This window comes from Gallinula chloropus (assembly GCF_964237585.1).
Source record: "Gallinula chloropus genome assembly, chromosome: 2".
In the NCBI taxonomy this organism is placed as follows: domain Eukaryota; kingdom Metazoa; phylum Chordata; class Aves; order Gruiformes; family Rallidae; genus Gallinula; species Gallinula chloropus.
In genome coordinates, this window is record NC_140086.1 from 65,988,354 (window position 1) to 66,009,588 (window position 21,235).

At 43.8% G+C, this 21,235-nt stretch overlaps 2 protein-coding genes across 2 annotated transcripts in view; both read right to left on the reverse strand.

Moving 5' to 3' along the window:
• Positions 1-1,159: 1,159 nt before the first annotated feature.
• On the reverse strand, positions 1,160-15,961 carry CAVIN4 (caveolae associated protein 4). Its single transcript, XM_084280302.1, has 2 exons — positions 15,514-15,961; positions 1,160-3,238 (listed from the first exon to the last, which is right to left on the reverse strand). The coding sequence occupies exons 1-2, from the start codon at positions 15,922-15,924 to the stop codon at positions 2,582-2,584; spliced, it is 1,068 nt and encodes a 355-aa protein (XP_084136428.1). The 5' UTR covers positions 15,925-15,961; the 3' UTR covers positions 1,160-2,581.
• A 1,208-nt stretch (positions 15,962-17,169) lies between these two features.
• Positions 17,170-21,235, reverse strand: part of TMEFF1 (transmembrane protein with EGF like and two follistatin like domains 1) — a gene marked incomplete at its 5' end in the record, with an annotated part of 124,814 nt that continues 120,748 nt past the window's right edge. The window contains 2 exons of the mRNA XM_084280442.1: positions 17,170-17,701; positions 19,358-19,516. Coding sequence (XP_084136568.1) covers positions 17,617-17,701; positions 19,358-19,516 — 244 coding nt within the window. The 3' untranslated portion in view covers positions 17,170-17,616. The remainder of the gene's footprint in view (positions 17,702-19,357; positions 19,517-21,235) is intronic.

The window sequence follows — 21,235 nt, forward strand, 5'->3', positions numbered from 1 at the left end:
CTACATGATAAGCGCCACAGAAAATGCATCCCTTCCTTCCTTTGTGAAGTAAAATGAGAAAATTAAATGCTATATTAAAAAAAAAGCTCTATAGGCAATTATCTTCCAGCACTTTGCATTTTTGCACAGCACAACACTAAGAAATAGCTTCTTTGAACTTTGAGGTTTTCATTTCAATAACTAAACCCTGTTTTTCAGTTTAGGAAAATTTCTGATCTTGGAGAACAGAATGTGGGCTGTGTTGCCCAATGTCCTGGTTCTGCCTGGGATGGAGTTAATTTTCATGCTAGCAGCCGGTGCAGTGCTGTGCTTGGGAGTTAGGATGAGAACCATGTTGATAACACACTGATGTATTCAGTTGTTGCTGAGCAGTCAAGGACTTTTCAGCTTCTCATACTGCCTGGCCAGCAAGGGGGTTGAGGGTGCCAAAGAAGCTGGGAGGGAGGGAGCACAGCTGGGACAGCTGACCCAAAGTGGCCGAAAGGATCTTCCATAACGTATGACATCACGCTCAGTATATAACTGGGGGGTGGGGCCAGGAAGCAGCACTGCTCAGGGACGGGCTGAGCATCATCTCCAGGTGGTGAGCAACTGTGCTGTGCATCACTTGGTTGGTATATTCTTTAATCATTATTGTTATTTTTGCTTTCCTTTTCTGTCCTATTCAACTGTCTTTATCTCAACCCACAGGTTTTACCTTTTTCTTTTTGATTCTTCCCCCCTATCCCACTGTGGGGGGAGGGGGGGGCTCAGCAAAAGGCTGTGTGGTTGTTTGAACTGCCTGCCGAGTCCAACCACGACACAGAAGAACCCCACAAGTCATCTGGTATTTCACTGAATATAGCTCCAGTTTTAAACACAACTGGAAGACCATACAGCCACCTGGTTCCAGAAGAGACTTCCTCCAAATACTAAAAAAACAACCCAACACAACCTCCAATCTATCCCATAAGCAATCCCTTACCCCATCCTGTCCTTCTATCCAGTGGAGTTACTGCTTCCCATCAGGCAACGTTAATCTGATGTGAAATGTCACTGACACAGCACAGTGCTGACCTTCCCCAACTAGTGTTCCCTAGTTACTGCTGCTAGAGCTGTTGCCCTTCAAACGTGACGTACACCGGGCTAAATGAAAGAACCAGCAGGCAGAATATTTGAAATCGAACTAGTTATATTTAAATTATAGATTAACCTCAAACAATGTATATAGATAACCAAGTTATGCTCTGCTGTTAAAATGAGATATTAAATACAATCATACAGCTTTTGGCAACATGGTACAAGTTTCACACAGGTAGTAATGACTAACATTGCTTTAGGTAAGTGCTTTGAAGGCAACTCCGTTGAAGAATGAAGAGAGCGATACAGTCCTGCACCCTGTGTCAGCGCAGGGGCCGTGCTTACAAATGTCCTCTGATGTCAGGGCGCTGGCTCCTGAACGTTGCAAATAAACAGCATTCCATGCTCCAAAGGGTGCCTGTCTCATAATCCCTGAGGCTGCGGCTGGTCGATAGTGATGATGATAGGAAACAGAGAATTGGGGTATGGATTGGCCCTGTACTTCAGCAGCTTTGTAGGGTGGAATTTAATTGCAGCGAAGCTCAGAAAAAGCAGAGGATGGCAAACAAAACAATTCCCTTGTCTAGTCTGTTACGTTTGGGATCTTACGCCACTTGATACTCTGGGTAGAGTAACAACTGTTTGGAAAGATCTCAAGGAAACTTCAGTTACAATATTCTATTTTCCCCCTCTGTTTATCCAGAACCCATCCACTAATCTTGCTCTTCTCCTACTGCTTCATGGCTTTTCCTTGCCTTTCTCAAAACCACATATTTACAAACCATGAGCACGATGCCTCATTCTCTTTTCCTCCTGCTATTCTACATTTAACATGTCTTCTGCTTTTTTATTCTCACTCCATAAGTGCAGAAAATGCATTGCTTACCTACACCAAACCTTCCCCTTCCAGAACGCTGGGAACAATCTTTAGTCATTTCAGGAGCGTTTGCTTTTCAACACTGCGAAGACACCCAACTTACTCAACCCCCTATCACTCCTGCCACATTTCGTCACACCCTGGATAAAGCAGGAATTTCCTCATCCTCCCCTTTCAGTGAGGGCCCTTGAATGAAAAGATTTGTACAGCTGAATGGGCGTTTTTCATATTTCTTCCTTTTGCTGATATGGAGCAATAGCTCCAGAGATTGGTGTAAGATAACAGAAAATGTTCTTACGTGGTTGTATGTAAAACTAAACAGAGAGATTAGGCTGTAAAGTGACTGCAGGAACCATCTTGAACGTCCAGCAGATTTCCACCTCCCCTTGGCCTGGGAGCTCTATCTGGGCTAAGGGGGGCTGTCGGCACGCTGCAAGACAGGGTGGGGAGCCCCTTCATTCGGTTTGCATGGCTTGGCTTTTGTCAGGAAGACACCACTACAGACACCCGTGTAAATGATAGAACGACACCAACACATGTTTTGTGACAGAACACAAATTCACACTTATTTTTTCTCTCTAAAGCTGAGTGAACACATCCTGTGTTACTGGTAAGGATCACACCGTGTGTTTGCTAATTGATTCCTCAGGCCGACTGCTTTAAGTCCAGCAAAGGGACATCGTCACCTCCTCCTCCTTCTTTTCCTTCCTGCTTAAGAACAACTTCTGGGATTGTCACCCCTTTTTCTGTTGACTGGGAAGCACCTTTCGTTGAGCTGTTCTTGTCTTTCTTCACCTTAGTGATCACTTCGGTGTAAGAGATTTCTTCGGTGAAGGGCTCTGCCGCGGCAAGCTCAGAGGCGATGTGCACACCAGCTTCCTGGAGCCCCTCCTGACCTTCAGCTCCTGTTCGTTCTTTGGTTTTTTTATGGATCTTGAATGTCTCCTTCACTGGGGCAGCTTGTGAAATGGTTTTCTTGATCCTTATCCCAGATTGTTTCAGTCTCTCTCCCGACTGCCTGATCCTCTCTCTCCTCTCAGGGGTCACTATTCTAGTTCGAAGCCTGTTTACCTTCTTGCCAAAATTTTGCCTTGTCTTCTGGATATTTTCCCTTGAAAATGCCTTTTTGATATCATCTATGCGCCTCATGCCTGATTTCCTGAACTGGGCTGCTTTGCTCTCTTCAACAAAGTATTCTTCATCAGAAGACAGATCATCGGGTGGGAAGAAATCATCCTCTAGAATTTCACTTGCCGTCCTCTCTTTGATAACAGAGAGAGATGAAGGACACTCCGATTCCTCCTGTGAATGAAAGAAGAGAGTCATCTTCCAGTAAGGGTGTTTTACAGGGATGGTGACTCAAGCATTTTGTCTGTTGGCTGGTAGATAGTTAATGCCAACTGAAATACTCTACCTTATCAAAGTATGACAGGCTTCTACCAGACTATGTGATCTATACAGAATACAGACAGCAGAAGAAACCTTTGTCAAGGTCTGTAAGGGCATCAGACCCGGTTAATGAATTCTCATCAGTGTGGTTCTACCTGTAACTAATGAATGCTGTGGCCCTATGTTTACTGGTCCCTAATGGTTTTCAGAACAGATCCAGCTGGTGAGTCCTCACCAATAGAAGTAGACATCCTCTAGACAAAACAGGTGCTTGTGCTTGTGTCAGCTGTACACCCTTCCAAATGAGTCCCTCAGCGATACCAGTAACTTCAGCCCTTTGCGGTCACTGAGACAATTACACATTTTTTTGTGAATTGAAACTGAACCCCAATGTATTAACTCAGGTGTGCTGGCTCCACAAGAGGTCAAAGTCATGAAAGGAATGAGATGTTATTCACTAAACCCAACTCCATACAATTCACCCAGCACCTGCACCACCGCTGAGATGCACTTGAGTTGTCCCATCTGGAAAAATATGCACAACCCAAAGCAAGCACCTCAATCTCCTGTGGCGAGTCTGGTGACCTGTATGAGCATGTGGTATCAGGTATTTCCATATTAGCTGTGTGCTTGGAAGATGTCTTAGCACTAGGAATGTAGGTAGCCCCTCTGCAGAAAGAGCGCTAGAGGCTCAAAGATATGCAGTAAACAATTTACCAGGAATCATTAGTGGTCAGAAACGTGCAAGAAAGGCAAAAAGCTTGTGCTAATGGAAGGGCTTAGGAGAGGCTCCCAATTGAGCTGTTGAAGACCACTGTCTGCATGGGCATTACCTATTTGTGGCTCAGTGTCAGTGAGAAATACTAATGTGTGCAGAGTAGAAACACTGTAACTTGTAGGAGGTGTGCAATACACGTTTCTTCCCTACTTGCTATTGATACGCATGTGCTCTTCTCCCAAGAGGAGCATCCCTTCACAGGGGAAAAGGTGTAACAGCTGTGCCAAACTTCTATAAGCTGTTTCCCAGTAGTAGTAGCTACTTCAACTGATTTCTGAGGCGTGACAGTGTCTGGGTTCTACCCTTAGTGTTACTACTTCAGCGTACACAACTGGAGAGATGAAAGAAGCTGTGAACCTGTGAAGAATGGGTTGGTCTGATTGGATGTTTTTCTGTGACCTCATTCCCAGCCAAAAAACTGTGTGTCATTTGTCACAGTGACTCATTAGTGGCGAGTCATGTTTAATGCTATTTTACAGAGTTCTAGCAATATGTAAAATAAAATGCAGGAAACTATTTGGCAGATCAAACCCACTTAAGAGTCTGTCATCGTGCCTCGGCTTCATTAAAAACCCTCTAGTAAAATAGTTGTTAATGCTTAGAAAAAACAGGGATGAATTATGTTGCATTGATTACAGAGGAATGTTATTCAACTCATCTGTCAAAATCAGCAGGAACAAAACTACAATGCTTTGCTAATAATCATCTTCATTAACATGTGCAAATTAACATTAATTACATAAAGACTTCTATATATAAACATAATCCCTTCTTTTCTGGAAATGAACTAAAACACAGCTGGATAATAATTCCTCAAAGTTAGTAAATTATAGCCCGCTTCCTCAGCTGAAATGGTAACGGAAATGTTTCCAGAATGGCTGTTCTGAAGTTTCAGTGTGCACAGAGATGAACACAATACGATGAACAGTGTCTGCTCTCCATATGAAGATTACTTTTTAGAAAGAGAGAGGGCAGAGAGACTGTTTTCTCTGTGATGCTCAGGATGCCTTCCTTTGGAAGAACAGATTTTTCTGGGCTTTTTGTCAATTCTGTGCCAGATTTTTATTCTATTTAGCTTTATAGTCTGCTAGCTAAAGAAGAGAGGGCTTTAACTTTCATACGCATGTGTTAGAATGAAGACTCGTGAACACTAACATGTGAGATGAAGGCCTTGTGGACAAGACACAGCAGCTAGAGCTGCAGGTCCAGAAGAACATTTTTCATGCAGCTGCAGACCTTGGGAACGACCTTTGCCAAATCTCTGATTTTCTCTTTTTGGTTTCTGTACACATCTTGAAGAATCCCATGTAGCAAGGCTAAAAGCTAGTGTGAGTTTCTATCTCCTGTAAAGATTTCTGGGAGGAGGATGTTCCCAAAGTGGAAACTATTAGTGAAACTAGCTGGTGTGTTTGGGAGGTCTGATAATAAAAATGCAATCATTTAGGCCTAGTAAGAGATCTTTCTCATTTGCTTTCTTTCTCCCTCCTGCCCCTCACCATTTCTTCTTCCACTAGATATCAGTGAGATAGAGAGAAGGAAGGAGCTCATCCTTCCCAAAGCAGGCTCTGGAATAGGCTGCCCAGAGAGGTGGTGGAGTCACCATCCCTGGAGGAGGTCAAAAAACATGTAGATGCACCACTCCAGGACGTGCTTTAGCTGACATGGGGGTATTCTATGATCCTATAAGTTTTAGCACCAGATGGGAAACTGATGGAGTCAGTGCGTAGACCTGCCAGCTCACTTATACCCTCATTAGAAGCAAAGACAAAACATCTACTGACTTCAGTTGCACAGAACAATGCCCTGAGCTGGGTGATAGTTTTCTTCTTGTATGGGACTGGCAGTAGCAGGACTGGGCAGCCCAGTCTTCTGAGAGGGTGAGAAAGAGTTGAACCATCAGTGGTGCAACTTGTAAGCTGTTAGTTCCAATTCTACTCAAGCATTTCGGTCTTATCTGCTGATTCCACCTCCTGGGAGGTAAAGGGAGGATCTTTAACCTAAAATCATGAGTGCCCAAATAAAAGAGGACAGGAGATTGTTTTCACAGCACAAGATGATGCCAAACAGTCAGAAAGGCTTTTGGGTTCTGTGGCAGTGGAGGTGGGGGTTGAGACCACTGGTTGCAATGGTAGGGGAGGAAGCCTGGAGACTTGCAGTTCAGCTGGGCAGGGAGAGAAAGGCACAAAGCTGGAAGGTTGGTTAGATCTTCTGCTTAAGCAGCACCTTTAGCAAACGAAACTTAAAGGTATCACATCCCAGCAGAACAGCAGGGCAGTTCAGGAGTGGCTGGAGGTTTGCTAAGAAAGCGTTTTAAGGCTGAACATTCGGTTTTCATGGATTTCTGGGAATTAACTTCTAGCACACGCCTTGCCTAAAAAATGCGAGTTTCTAAGGGCCTGACTGAATATCAAGTAAACAGGTGAGTAAACCTCAGCTTCGATGGAGGAGTCCAGCACAGATTTGACTTGAATGCATGGCTCTGGGGATAGAGAGTATTGAAACCTAGCTGTTTCTAACACTGGCTTCCCAAGAAAATGTGACTCCATCACAATTTTCTTCCCCTGCTCCCATTTCAATTTAATTCACTATTATAAAACTTTCAAAGGTACACAGGCCTTTTGCTCCACAAACGTTTCACTGGCTGCTGGAATTCTGGCTGTGCTGCACCCCTGTCCAAGGGTGCTGGCCAGGCTGCAGGCACTGCCCCTGTATCGTGATATCAAGGAAGGAATAACAGTGGCAGCATTTATCTCTCATCAGCTATAACAAGGTGTTTATGAAGGAAGGAAACGTACCTGCTCCTTAAACTACATGAAGTGCAAAGTGCAGGGTGTTTTTCACCTCACAGAAACCTTAAAATAAAATACTTTAGGTAAATAATCCTAAAAATGGCTGCACCCCATGTCAACATGACAGAACTCTTGAGGTGGTGATGCTCAGATGAGTGAAAACTGCAGGGGGAAGGCACTCAGAACCGTGCCTGCATGAGCAGGCTCTTCTCATCTGCTCATCTCCAGGCTGGGAAAGAAGTGAGGGGCCACACCAAACTGTACAGCAATGGCTCAGGGACTTTGCTGCAGTTTTGTGCCCTGGTAAAGATCAGGTGGGCTCTAATAGCACCTTTCTCCCTTTTCACCAAACTAAGGAGCAAATAAGCCCAGGGATGGGGAGCTGCTGGAGCAGAAATGTCACTCCTCCAGCGGGGTCAGGACAAGCAAAGGGAAAAAGGTTATTAAAACAATTCCCTCACAAGCTGGTTAGCTGAATCTCTCCAAGCACAGATGGCCTTGCTAATCAATAGCAGTAATAGTTGGGGGCTTTCATTAAGAAGAGGTATGTCCCTAGTTTAAGGTTCACTGGATTTGCTAGACGAAGTGGTGACACAGTGTCACTGTGCAATGACACAGAGGCTGTAAGCACATCAACGCTTTTAAATTAGTATTTCAGTAATACTTCTATTATAAAGTCATTTAAAAATAAAAATGATGGGATGTAAGGGCATTTTAATGGGTGTGGCTGGTTCAAGAACTTCAGTCACCGTGTCCTTTCATGGGCTTGTTTTCCACATGTATTCTGAGTCTGTATTTCAAAGCCCAAGCCACTATCTTTTCACCTTTGGCAAGGATAAAAACAGACAATACATTGTCTTATGTGTAAGCATATGCTAGAAATGCTATAAACCAGCTTGGCTTTCTCTTTTCCAATAGCTTCAAAGTGTAACTCTAACAAACTTTAATAAAGGCCAAGGTTACCAGCTCATAACTATTACCTACTTTCAATGACTACTATTATTATCCATCTACTTTAGTACAGCAAAACTTTTTAAAGTACAAAAAGCAATGGCAGAGAAAAAGAATATGAAATTATAGATGTAAAATATATACCTTTTTATATATATTTTATGTATATTTGTTTAATGTGCATGTGTGTGTGTATATATGTGTGTATATATAAGAAAATACATATATATATAAAAGCAAGACTCATAATGCTTTTAAAGAAACTGCTCACAGCAAAAGACCTGAGGAGAAAGAGTGGAAACTCCGTAACCTGAAGCCATTGTGATTCATGGGGAAAAGGTCATGGCAACTGATCGATCTCTCAGCCTTGGGTTGTGCAGCAGGGAAGGTGCCGGTGATGATTAACACGGGCACAGATGGGACTGGGGGTGACCTCACCGCACTGGAGTGGAGCACAAAGCAGCAAGAGCGGTCGAAGGCCACCCAGCCCCTGGCTTGGAGCTGCCGCCGTGTGTATGACAACCGGTGATGCAAATGACTGGCAGCATATGGGCAGGAAACTGCAGCCCCACAAAGTTTCAAGAAAATCCGGGAAATTTGCATGTTAGATGGATGATTTGTTATTCAAACCAGCAGCTGAGGTAAATCGCTACGACACCTCCTCGAAACTGCTCTCTGAATCAATACGAAGCTGCTGATGAATAACCAATTAAAAATCATTCAGGCCTTTTACTCTTATTCTACCCGTTTGGAGTGAAGCTTTATAAATCTCAAGCGATCTCTTTCATTTTTTCTGCAAATATGCCATTTCAAAATCTCTGCCATCAGGCCAAAAAGCTGCTCAGATGAGAGGGAAATAGGATTATTTTAAAAGGGCACCTAAGGGAATTTATCAAGTAAAGTAGATAGAGAATAAACACTTCAGCACGTAAGAGTTGATGGCCAAGTGCTGTTGCTTGTATTTAGAATCATCTTTACATAATGAAAAAGCAGCCTGGCCAGAACAGCCAGCCCCCTGCTCTCCCCCGCTGCATTTCTCTCTTGCAAATCCCAACAGACACCCCTTTTCTTTAAATTCTGACAGAAATGCATTCATTTAACCTGGAATACACGATGACTGTAAAGAAACCCAGCCCGTTCTCTCACTATCTGACTGCAGCGAGCTCCAGACGATGAGGAAGCGGCAGCCAGTTGCACCACATCGCTCCGAGGAGCCCTTGGCTCCAGACCACTGCCCGCTGCATGGAAAGGAGCGCTGCAGCTCCAGGGGAAAATTAAAGCTTCAGCCTTAAATTTGCTTTGCTATTGTTTCATGGCAGCGGCCTAGGGGAGAGCTCTGCAGGTCAGCCTGCATGTCTGCAGACTGGTGAAATTTCTCACCAATTCATCTGTCTGTGGACACCAGCCCTTTGTCACTGGGGGAGAAAGAGTGACTGCAAGATGTGAAAATGGGAAAAAAAAAAAATAAATAGTTTGGTAATATGTTGATCTCTTCCTTCCACGCCAGGTGACTGCTCTTGCAAGCTAGCTAGAGTGGGGAAGTGCTCTCAAGTACATCATCATCAGCTGATGAACTTATCTGCCCAAGCAATCATGTTTCCATATGAACTTGCCTCTGGACACCCTTTCAGCTCAGTGGAGTTGAGCAGCAGGTACTTATAAAGTAGAAACTGGACCCAGAAGTAGATGTCTACCACAGGTCACATGAAGCAGGCTCTGTACATTTCTCTCTTCTTGCTTGAAGGGAGTCTGCAGGCCAAAAGTACAAACGCCCACAGTACTGATGTCTATTGCCTGGCAAGATGAATCATGCCCCAAATCCAGAACTCGTTGTTAATGACTTCACATATTCCTCACGTCTGTGCTTGTCCCATTCTGACCAACTTTATTCCTGTGCTGAAGGAACAATTGCAAATTTCATCTATCCTGAGGAGAACTGAGAATATAAAACCCAACTGCATGTCCCCAGAGCCACGTCCATTCCTCAATCTAGTTCCCTCAGGCATGAAGAGTATTGCTGAAGACACGTGTGTGCCCACAGCAGCCACCCACAGCTCCTGTCCATACATCACTCCAGGCAGCCTCGAGGACCATGGGGGAGCGGTACGGCACAGAAGGCTCATGATTTAGCGACGCTCTTCTACTAGCTTGAGGACAACCAAAAGCAAAGCACTGAACAACTGCACCCAGCAGGAATGTAAATTAAGATCAGTTGTTTCCACTCCCCAACATTAATTGGTGGAGAAAAATCACCAGCAACCCTGAGAAGATCACTGCCTGGCCTTTGTGAGGATCACCGCGAAGGAGCAGGTCTGGGGACTCCAGCCACACCAGATCAAAAGGCGTAGTGCCAAGTTTATAATCTGCTGTGAACACAGGCCTGTGGAATATGCAACCTCTCTCATGTTAACAACACAGAAATGGCCCAGTGGCTGCTTTTTTTAAAAAATAACTGTTTCCCTTTCTCCTCTTTCCTTTTGAATGCATCCCTAGAAATGCTGTTTTTCTTTAGCTGGTTGAAATCGGTTGGTTTTTTCCTAAAAAGTCACGGGTAATTTATGATCATCTTGGCTGCCTGCAGTCCTTCAGCACCGTCCCTGCCCCTCCGCCAGCGGCTGCCTGCACAGCACGGGGCCAGCTCCAGCTTTGAACTGCAGCACTGGGCTTGACACTGCCAGCAAAGGACTCTCGCTGCACTCTCTGACACAGCCATCGGGTTTCTTTTATTCTCTGCAGTCTCAGCCAGGGCAATTACCTGTCCCAGCTGTAAAAATATTTATAAGGTTTATGCCACAAGACTCCCAACAAAAGCCCCGTCTTGCTGGGCTCCTGAGGCCATTGCACTGCTGTCACATGTAGTCAGCTTATGACATCTTTTTTTTTTTCCCCATGAAGTTTTCAGACTCCACTTTAGTAGCAATTCAGGGTTTTTTTCTCTCCCCATGGGTTCCAGCAGAAGGCTTTGTCCAGACCCTCATGTCTCCAGGACAAAGAGTCCATTTCTGGTTTCTGACCTGATTCATGCACAGTTTACACCCATTTAATTTTTTTGCCAATGGTCTTTAATGGACTCCTCATCCATGCCCCACTGTATGTATAAATACCATCAGAAACCTCTCTGAGCCTCTTTTCTTGCTGGACTAAAACAAGCTAAGACTTCCTGGACTCCTCTTACCTACCAGGGCTTCCCCGTTGCTCTGCTCGACCTGGGAACTGTTTCCCAAACCTGTTTGGTTTAAACATGACTCACTTGGACAGAGGTGGTCAGAGCTGTACGGGGGAGTCCAGGTGAGCTCTGAAGTGTTTCGGACAAGGGCACAATGGGCATCTCTCTATCACTTCTGGAAATATCTTGCCTGAAGCCTTTCACCACCACATTTCACTTTTTTAAGAGCCACATCAAGTGGGTTCTCAGCCATTAATACACTGTTTTCTGTCCTTTCCAAAACATGGGGCTCAGAAGACAAAGTAACAAGGGCTTCTTGTAAGTACAGGAACGGACACTGCACACACTTACAGTAACTGCATCTAAAGATGATTTGGTTTCTTGTCTATATTTCTTTCTCTGGACTGAGAGCTCCCCATTTTGAGTATACTTTATTCCTATCCACACCTTTATCTCTGTCAAGATCTTTAATGAAAATACTATACAGTCCTAGAAGCAAAACTGCTTGGAAACCCATCACAAACCTCCCTCCTCATTCCACCCCAATTCACCGTCATCTGTTGTTTTTCCAGGTTTCCTGTTATTAGTGAGATAACAGGTACGTAAATGTGAGAAAGGATGAGACCTCTCATGTTTCTGTGAAACAGAAAAATGATCTAACACGAGCTACCTAGCACAATCTGCTGGTGGTGAGCTATTTAACTCCATGGTGCCAAGGGTTCTGCCCTGCAGAGCCCCTTTTGAGGCTGCCATTCTTATGCCTGAATGATATCAGATGACTGGCAAGGGTTCAGATAATTTCCTTTGTCTCCTTTTATATAGAAGTGCTACATTTGCTGTCTTTCATGTCAGGGGCACTCTCAGGGTTTTATTCTCAGAACAGCTGTAATTAAAAGTCCCTGCTGATGGACGGGGATTTCGGGCACCGGCTCTTTCAGAGCCAGTGTTCGCAACCTCATCTCTCAAGCTCGTGACTCCCTGACTTCTAGTGCTGCTCTGGGTGGAAGTGCTCCTACCCCAGATTTTCAGCTTATCATCTGCACCTTGATCTCACCATTTTTACTGTCCAAGTCATTATGCAGCAGACGGACAGTGGCCAGGGAGAGTCACTGATGGTTTAATTTATTTATGGGTAATATGAGTGGCATATGGGAGGCTGCTTCTGCTGGCCTCTCCTCACTCGTGCAATGGCGCAGCCGTGGGGCAAACGAATTGGTTGTGACACCGTGGCTGTGCCAGCCAGTCCAGCCTGAACCTTACTTGGTTTCTGGCATGTCTGCTGTGACTGTCCTCTAATTGTAGAGGTGAGACAGGAGTGAGTGAAACGCAGCTGCTCGTAGGAAGTTTTTACTCATTTCTGGTGCTTGCGTGAAGTAGTAACAGAAAAGAGCCCAGTGACTTCACACGGACTTTCTGGTGCCTGAGTGCCCACATTCAAAGAGGGACTTGCAGGACATGTAGAAAAACAAATGAAACAAGTTCTTTCAGGATTTAGAAAAAAAAAAAACAAACCCAAACAAATCCCATAACAATCAAACAACCCACAACCCCCCCTCCTTTAATTTTGGAATAATTTAGCCAGAGTGAGTTGACCTGTTAGATGCTCTTTGACTGCAGAGAAATGATAGCTCTCTCAGCTGGTTATTCAGACTAACCTGAACAGAAGTGAACACTGACCTGCACAACCTATAATGCATTTTGCATTCCCTACTACACCCTTTGGGCACGCAGCACTCCAGGGTCAAAGACCTCGCTGGAAACTCTGATGTGACCTGGCAGTTTTAATCATGCAGTCAGCCTGGGGAGGAGAGCTATACCTGCTACCAAGTCTTTTCCTCAACCACACGGCCTTTTAAAAATTAATGCTCTCAGTTTCCATAATCATTATGTTCATGGTTGATCACTTGGTCTCTTTTTAATGTGAGGATATCGCCAACTCTTTTCATCGTGGCTGAGGTCTCTTGGGACAATCTCCTTCAGCCAATGATCCTTTTCAACCTGCTACTCCTTCTATCAGCGATAAGATCAAAGCTATTCACTTGAAAGAAAATCTTTAGGGTTTAATTGGTGTTTCCCTCTTCCTCATATGCCGATGTTCTGGCAGAAGTTAAAACTAAAACCCACGTGTGCTCATCCACGTGGGCATTCAACACCAGCTACACACAGGTCATTGGCTCTGTCACAATGTCCCAAATGGTTCATCAGAAAAAAAATCTCACTACACATGAGCTGTCACTCACAACCACAAAGTAAACAACTTGCTTATGCCCATTTGTAAAATATAGTGAAGGGAGTATGCTGATTCCATAGCTATTAACAGACTCCCACTCATCGTAGCCAAGCTTCTGCCATTCAGGTCTTGGCACTCCAGCAGTGTGGCTACACTGGTGTAGATCAACAGTGTGAGAACCACTGTGCCTCTGTGAAGGACTTTCACAAGTGTACCCTTAAAGCTTCAGCACACTCCTGGCTACCTAGCACATTCCAGTTTTTGTGCAACAATGTAGTGATCATCCTCCGGAAAAATGCTGAATGTCTAATCCTAGAGGGATCAGCATATCTGCTCTTCCTCTGTGCAAGAGGGAAAAGGCTCTTCAATCTGCCTTCCGAAAGGCTGGTGGTTCCCAAATACCAGAGGAACAATGAGCCAGGAAGGCAGCAGTCAAAAATGCTGTTTCCCTTCCTGAAAAGTACCACCTAAGAATTAAACATACGGAACTGAGTTCAGGTCATTCTTGTCCAGCAAAACCAGTGGAGTGATCAGAAAGTCCTTACTGAAGGTGACTCTTGGAGAGAGCACACATCATGAGAGTCGCCGTTTGTGTACAATACCTGAGGACAGCAACAGCTGCTCTTTATAGCTGTGTGCAAATCCGTTTTCACCATGTTTTACTAAGTTTTGAAATAAGCAACACCTCAGGTCTTGCTAGGAGAAAAATTTACATTGTGTAATGAAAACTTCAACAACAGATTTTTTTCAAAGCATTGATTCTGCCACAATCGTTACGGTAAAGGCCCATCAATGAAATGGTGTTATGCCATTAACCAGGGGAGTCAGACATATTTATTACCTTTAGCTGGGAAATTATTTGCCAGGAAAAAGGGAAAGTGCCTGTCTTCTACTCCATCATGATGGTGTAGCCTGCAATAATTGTAATAACAGGCCAAATTGCACCTGTGCTTTTTCCTAAACGCCCATAGTAAGTCATTCAGTCAGAAAATCTGGGAGGTACAATTTGGCTGAGTATGTCACTAACATAACATTAAAGAGGTAAAACATTTCTTACTTCCAGCTTTTACTTATTTTTTTTTTTTTTTTTTTTTAGCTTTTTTTTCCCAGTGGTAGAAAATAAAGTAGTTAAGAAAGCTGGACTGTGCAGAAGAATGACAGCTGTATTCGGTGGTGAATATACTCAGTGAGACACACAGCCCCATTCATTGCAAGTGATGTTATTTATGTACAAACAGATGCAAGGCTGGGGTGTAAGGCTGGGCAATGGGGGCACATGGGCTTACTCACTGGGGCTGGTATTTTCAAGAACGCCTGATGATGAATACCCTCATTTGAAAGAAGCTTCGGGGACTCACTGGTACGAAGGAGCAACTATGCTCCTGGCAAGCGATAAAAAACTCCTCTTACATTCTACAGACTTGGGGGACTGAGAAGTTTCATCACACACAGGATGAGGCCATCAAACAAAGGGGTTTCACCGCCCTCACTAGCAATTGACAGAGCCCACGAGCCTCCTGCACTGCCTGTCAGCATGGATGTGAGCCAGACCATGCTGCTTCATCAAACTTCTCTTCAAATACAATTATTTATAAGAGCAACGAACACCCTAGAATGAGGTCAGTGAAAGATAAATGTACGATTTGCTTGGCCAGTATGACTGGAAGAAGAGTGCTGTGTTAAACCATTTCCAGAGTAGAGCATGCAGGGGACTATTTGCTGTCCCAAAGGGTCTGTGCTTTAGTTTGTGCACATACTGCCACAGACTGAGACAATGGAAAAAAGCCCCTATTTTGTCAGCACTACAAAAGCTCAGGTCATCCTGCAAGTCAAATAAACCACACGTTTTGAAATTAGCACTGGGAGAAAGACTGTGTTCCTGGGAGCCGGCAAACGCTTTTGCTATTTGGACTTCTACCTAATATGGTGAAAAAAATAACAGGGATGAATGTCAGGCATGGTTTGTATGACAAGATTCACAGGGCCAGCCTCATGTTACCTTTGGGAGAGGCAACAAACAGTCCTTGCTGATCTGCAGCTAATCTTACCCGGCTGGCTCAGAAACCTACCCGCACTAATTATAGCCTGTGCGTGCTGCCGTCAGTAGGTTCCTGCCGAAAGGCATGGTGCAGCACAGCTCGGTCTTAAAGACAGCACAAAAGAACTCTCACGTTGGACTGACTGCACCTTTCGGTTCACTAACTGGCGCCCACCGGCAGCCACCAAGGAGGGGGCACGACGACAGCGCTACAAGAAATGAGGGTTTGCGGTTACCTGGTAGATTACGACGCGGAATTTGTTTTTCTTCAGCATCTCCTCTTGTTTGGCTTGCACCTTCCGCACGCTGGCGCTCTGCCTCTCCACGCGCGCCCGCACCTCCTTCACGGCGGAGCTGACTTTGCGGGTTTTCTCCAGTAGCTTGCCCACCGTGTAGCCCGTGTTGCCGTGAGCCTGGGCAAGCTTTAAAAGGTCAATCTGTATGGTCTTGATGGCGTTTTCCATCTCCCTGTGCCTCTCCTCTATCCGTTTCTGGCTCGCCTGCACGCTGTCCACAATGTTGGCCACTTTGTCCAGGACCGTCACGATGGTGTAAGCTGGGTCTTGCTCCTCTTCCTCCTCGGTGACGCTGGAGAGCCGGTTTTGGTGGGTTTTGTCAGCCTCCGAAGTGGTTTCTCGGTGATCCATTTTGCCTGCCGCCGGCCGGGTCGGCGGGAGGCGAAGTTTCGGTGATCCTGCCAGAAGGATTCTGGCGCTGCTTGCAGGGAGCCAGGGCGACAGCTGGCTCCGGCGATGCTCAAAGTAGGGCGTGAAACGCCGCTCCTGGAGCTTGGTCAAATACCTCTGGCTACAAAATATCCACGCGTGATTGTTGGGATACTTTCAGCAACATGAAACCCCTAAAATTAGGAAGCAATGTCTGGAAAGGAACACACGTTTAAAGGGTCACGCTTCTGTACTGATGAAGTTATTAGTGTTAATCCAGGGAAGATAAGTAACTTACTAATTAAGCAGGAAAGCAAACTTGCATATTTTCAATGATCTACTTTTGTTTTCATGTTACTGGAGTGCTTTCCTCAGAGGGGATTCAAAGAGCAGTCAGGAAAACGAACAGGGTTGTTTTTTTCCAGCAAAACAACTTCAGGTCTTCAAGCTTGTTCCGATTACCCCGTGGGGTAACAAATAAACACACACTAAACCAGAGGCAATATAGTGAAAACGTTGTATTGTGACATGCTTTTCCAGTTCAAAATGTTGAAAGCTTGTTTTTTTTTTTTGCTTTTTTTTTTTTTATTGAACAAATTATTAAATCCCACATGCAAAATTCTGAAAGCCTAAACTACATGTTAAAACAGCTGAACACATCCTATTCACACTTTATCTCGGGATCTTTCAAACGACAACTAACAGTCTATTAATATAACTATGACCAGCAGACTAATTTGGATGGACTTCTTTAGCTCTTGAAAATACTCTATACAAGAGCACTAGTAATTCATTCACTTTTATTATTATTTTTTTTATTTTAATCACAAACACTATACAATCCATATTGTAGGTGTTAAAACATGTATTTTCTTTAAAAAAGTTTAAGAAGTATTAAAACAGCTTTAACAGTGATAAAGTAGGCTTTATTCCAATTTTTTTGTGTTCAATTATTCAACACCAATTTTTACAATACCTAAACCTACTAAGACCTACTTCTTTTGGACCTGTGCCATCTGCTCTACCAGGTGACTTCCCAAATTATGAAATTTATAATTTTTTCCTCTTTAAAAATAAACTGTTGGAATTATTTATGAAGATGGCAGTGCTTAGACCCAGCCCACATGTTTTATAAATATGTTACAACTACACACAGCACACAGCTTCACAGGTCATGCGATAGGCAGTGTCTAAAAAATCAGTTACTAACTTCCAAAAACATTTAAATATCTACGGTATTTAAACACAGTGTTTTCTAGTTTCTCATAAGAAAAGTAAGCTGTAAACATTTTTACCTTTAGTTCATGCCTTGTTTGCTAGGTAATGTGGACTTTTTTTTCTTGGTTTGTTGTTTTGTTTTGTTTTAAATCTACAACCATTGGTGGAATAAATCTGTGTTCCCAAAAATATTACATTCCATGAATAAAGCACAAGTCTATTATATAACCATGTGATACAGATACAGAAAATTAACTACTGTATTCAGAAACATAAAAGTAAAGTTACTAAAACAGTCCATAGCTGTTAGAGCTGATGCTTTCAGAATACAGACCAACATTGTTACACTAAAAATGTTCAAAAATAAGGCCTCTGAAATAAATATTTCCATTCTTTAAAAAAAGATATAATAAAAATGTACATCACATGGTCAATGTAGGTATAAAAATCACTAAGTTAAACCATTCTGGATGATGTATCTGAAGTAAAATGGCCTAGGTTTTGCTTCTGCCGACGTCCTCTATTGTTTTTGGGGCATTTTCTGTTAAAAAAAGAGAGAGAGAGAAAGAAAAAGGAGGACTGCTTTTATATTTGCCACATAAGATTAAATTTAGCAATAAGGACTTAATCTTCTGTACTTTACAAGAGCAAGAAGTCTAGGAGCTACGTTGGCTGGAAGGACACTCCTGCTTATTTTGGTACTGGACTCTCACCTGGGCTGTCTGTGGAACCTCAGATCACTCAGATGGGAGTTCTGCTTCAACTCGAGACCAAAACCAGCCTTCATCCAGCTAAACACGTGCCATGGTGAATAACTGCATGGGCTTTACTTTGTACATACTTCATACTTAAAATCCAATGGATGGTAAGACTAGATCAATCAGCCTGTTCAGGTGCTGGACCTCCAGGTGCCCTGCTGCTCACGGAGCCTCTGAGACAGAGCCCACCCTGAAACTCTCTGTGGAGTGGCTTATGGTGATCCCCTTCTTGGGGGTGGGTGCACAACTAAGGATTCCTGACAGGCAGTCATTCTGAATGGGGTGGGACTTACTTGGCCCATCAGGGAGTGGGCAATGAATGATGGAGCATACTGGGACACAGCAAGACAGCCTGGCCCTGAGACACTGAGCTTCAGAATAGTCGTAGGGAGCCTGAGAGAGGAGGGCTGCTGAATCACAGCCTTTCACCCCACTAATTTGGCTTGGGTAAAAGAAGGGTGACATCAACTGCATGAGTCAAATAATGAGCAGGAGGTGTTAGATATGTGTACTTCTACCTGCTACATTGAACGTTACAACAGAGGTAGGGAAGGAGGCCTATTTTTTTCATTCACAGGGGTGTCACTTGGCATCACAGAGCTTGGGAAGCCATGCACTAACACAGTAGCAGGAAGTTTTATGGCCTGATGTAAGTGGAGCTGAAAAAGTGAAGAAAGTGAAGGACGAGTTGAGGAGGAAAAGGCAAAGTGTGGCATGGATGCCCAAGTGCAGGCCTTAAATGCTTCATGCACCTATAGAAGGTAACTAAGTCATCTTTAATCTAGCCCAGAGCTCTCAGTCCTCGTTTGGTTCAAGTCCTTGATGAGCAAAGTGAATCTCTTGTCACAGAAAGAATCCATGGCTCTCATCTCAGTTTTCATGCAAGGCAAGAGCCTGAGACAGCCCAGAAACTTGAACTCTGTGCTTGTGCATATTTACATTTCACAAAAGCACATTTATTTCCAGAAAGCATGTATGGTGTGAGGGATAATTCTCTCTCTGGGTAACCACATTTACAGTGGTTCTGCAAGGAACAGCGTCTTGTCAACCTCTCTGTTTTCAGTGGGTGAGGAGTGGGGACAATCATAGGTTCTGTACGGTATCAGCAATGCTTGAATAACTCCAGTGAAGATCTAACACAGTAGCCAACCTTTTGGATGTATTTCAAGGCTGATCTGTACAGCTGGGTAGTTTTTCTGGGGATTGAGAGTGGTTACTGGTGGCTTGTAAACTTAAACAAATGTGTGTTTTGTGAGGGGGAAAAAACAAAGGCAATAGGATGTTACACAATCCGTCTGCTTCGGTCATTAGGTACTTTTAATGTGGATATTCTAATATGTATGTTAAAGCATATACAATTTGGGGAGTAAAATATTTAAATTACAGAAGCAGCATATCCATACAATGTGTAATTTTTGACTGTTTTTGCGTTTACCTACCTTGTTATGCACATGACAATTGCAACTATAATGGCAATCTGTACAGCTCCAATTATTGCTGCAATAAGGACATGCGTAAGCTTTTGTCTACTTGGGACAACATAAAGAATACTAAAGTCTGTCTTTTCACAGTGCTGTCCAGTGTATCCTGATTCACACCTGAAAAAGAAAAGGAATATTTCAGGGAATCTGTAACATGACAACAGACCAGTCATTTTGTAAACGGAGTCCAAGGTGACTCCACATGAGAAAGAGCTGGTGAGAAGGCAGAGTTGTGGTAACACCTGGGTTGGGGAATGCTTTGGGTTTCTTTGACAAGAGAAGAGACTTAGCAGGTATGCTCTGCTCTCCTGGGTAAGGTACCAGTGGCCTCCTCTGAAGACACACAGCCCTGTGTGTCTGGCAAAGGAAATCTGTGAGGTGGTCATTAAACTGAGTTAGTATTTAGGAATAATGAAGCACCTAGGTGAAACAAGGCTGAATGAAACACATAACAGTGTGCTCATGAAACACAATGTTAGCACGCTCACTCAGCTGCAATGTCTGTATGGGAGATGAGAGACAAAGAGGAAAAGAAACCTTGAAAAGGCAGGGCAGGGATGGGGGGAGGGGGAGGGCAGGGGGAGAAGAGAGAACCCTTTTCAAGCTGTAACCTACGGAAGTGGAATCTTGAAAAATCTGCTGGACCAGACCAGCATCACTCTCCTGCCTTGTCACCAAAACACAGTTTGATGGAGTTCAGGTTAGAAAAACAAATGGTCAACAGCTCTTCAAGTGAGAGAAATTATGGGAGAATCCATAAAAATTTGAGACAGGAGCAAAGTGGGTGTTTTAAATGGTGCCTTGCCTGGGCAGCTAGCTCAATGAGAAACTCAGCAGAGGCAGCTCCTGGTCAGTGACACAAGTGAGGGAATGCGAGATGTGCCAGTGGTGAGGGTGGCAGTGGAAACACGATCTGGAGCAATTAATGTCTCAAGGCAAGAGATGCTGGAGCACAACAAGGAAAAGCAAGAGCCACCCAAGACACCGAGCTGGAGTCCACAGAATTGAAGGCCACCACTTACATCCCTGAGTAAGTTCCTTGTACAGCTATCCTTTGATACTGACTGATGTGAAATGCATCATTAAGGGCAAATGAATCATACAACTGGCTGCCAGATTTACAGCTGAAAGCTGGAGAAGAAATACTCACATGCAGGCAGAGAAGCAACCTTTTTTCAAACTGGATCAGATAAGCCCAAATGCAACACAGAATTGGTCTCATACATCCAAAAGCTTAGTACAAAGCTAGAAATTTATTCTGTTTGGAGGAATGAAATAATTACTCCATGGACCTTCCTACAACTGCTAATGCAACTCCTAATCCCCCTTTGCATGCAGGGATAATGGTTAGGGTTTACATGTTTGTAATCTTGTGACTGTACTTTCTCCAGCTATGAGCTGCTGTGTAAGGAGTTTTGATTCAGGCATGAAACAAGTTCCAGTAAGAGCAGAGTTATTAAAGAAAAGCCCCGATGTACTGTAAGTGAGCTCAGTAATTGCTAGGAAGGGAATCTAGACAAACATGTATTAGTTAGTGTACAAGAAGGAAGAGGAGGGGAAACACGTTGGTAATCACACAAAAAGAAACAATAAAGGAGAGGAGTCCTTGCTAGTGAAAAGGCCTGAATTTTTGTTGTTGTTCTGCTTTTCATTAAAGAAGTAACTGTCAAAGTGAGAACTGCTTTAAAGCATAAGAGGCAAAAGAAAGCAGAAGAGGCACAAGTAATTAAAAAATATTTCCACAGAAACACCGAAGTGACAGAAAAATATTTCTGAGAAATATTGAATGGAGCTTCAGGAGTATTGAATTCCTGAAAAGAAGGAGTACTCATAATA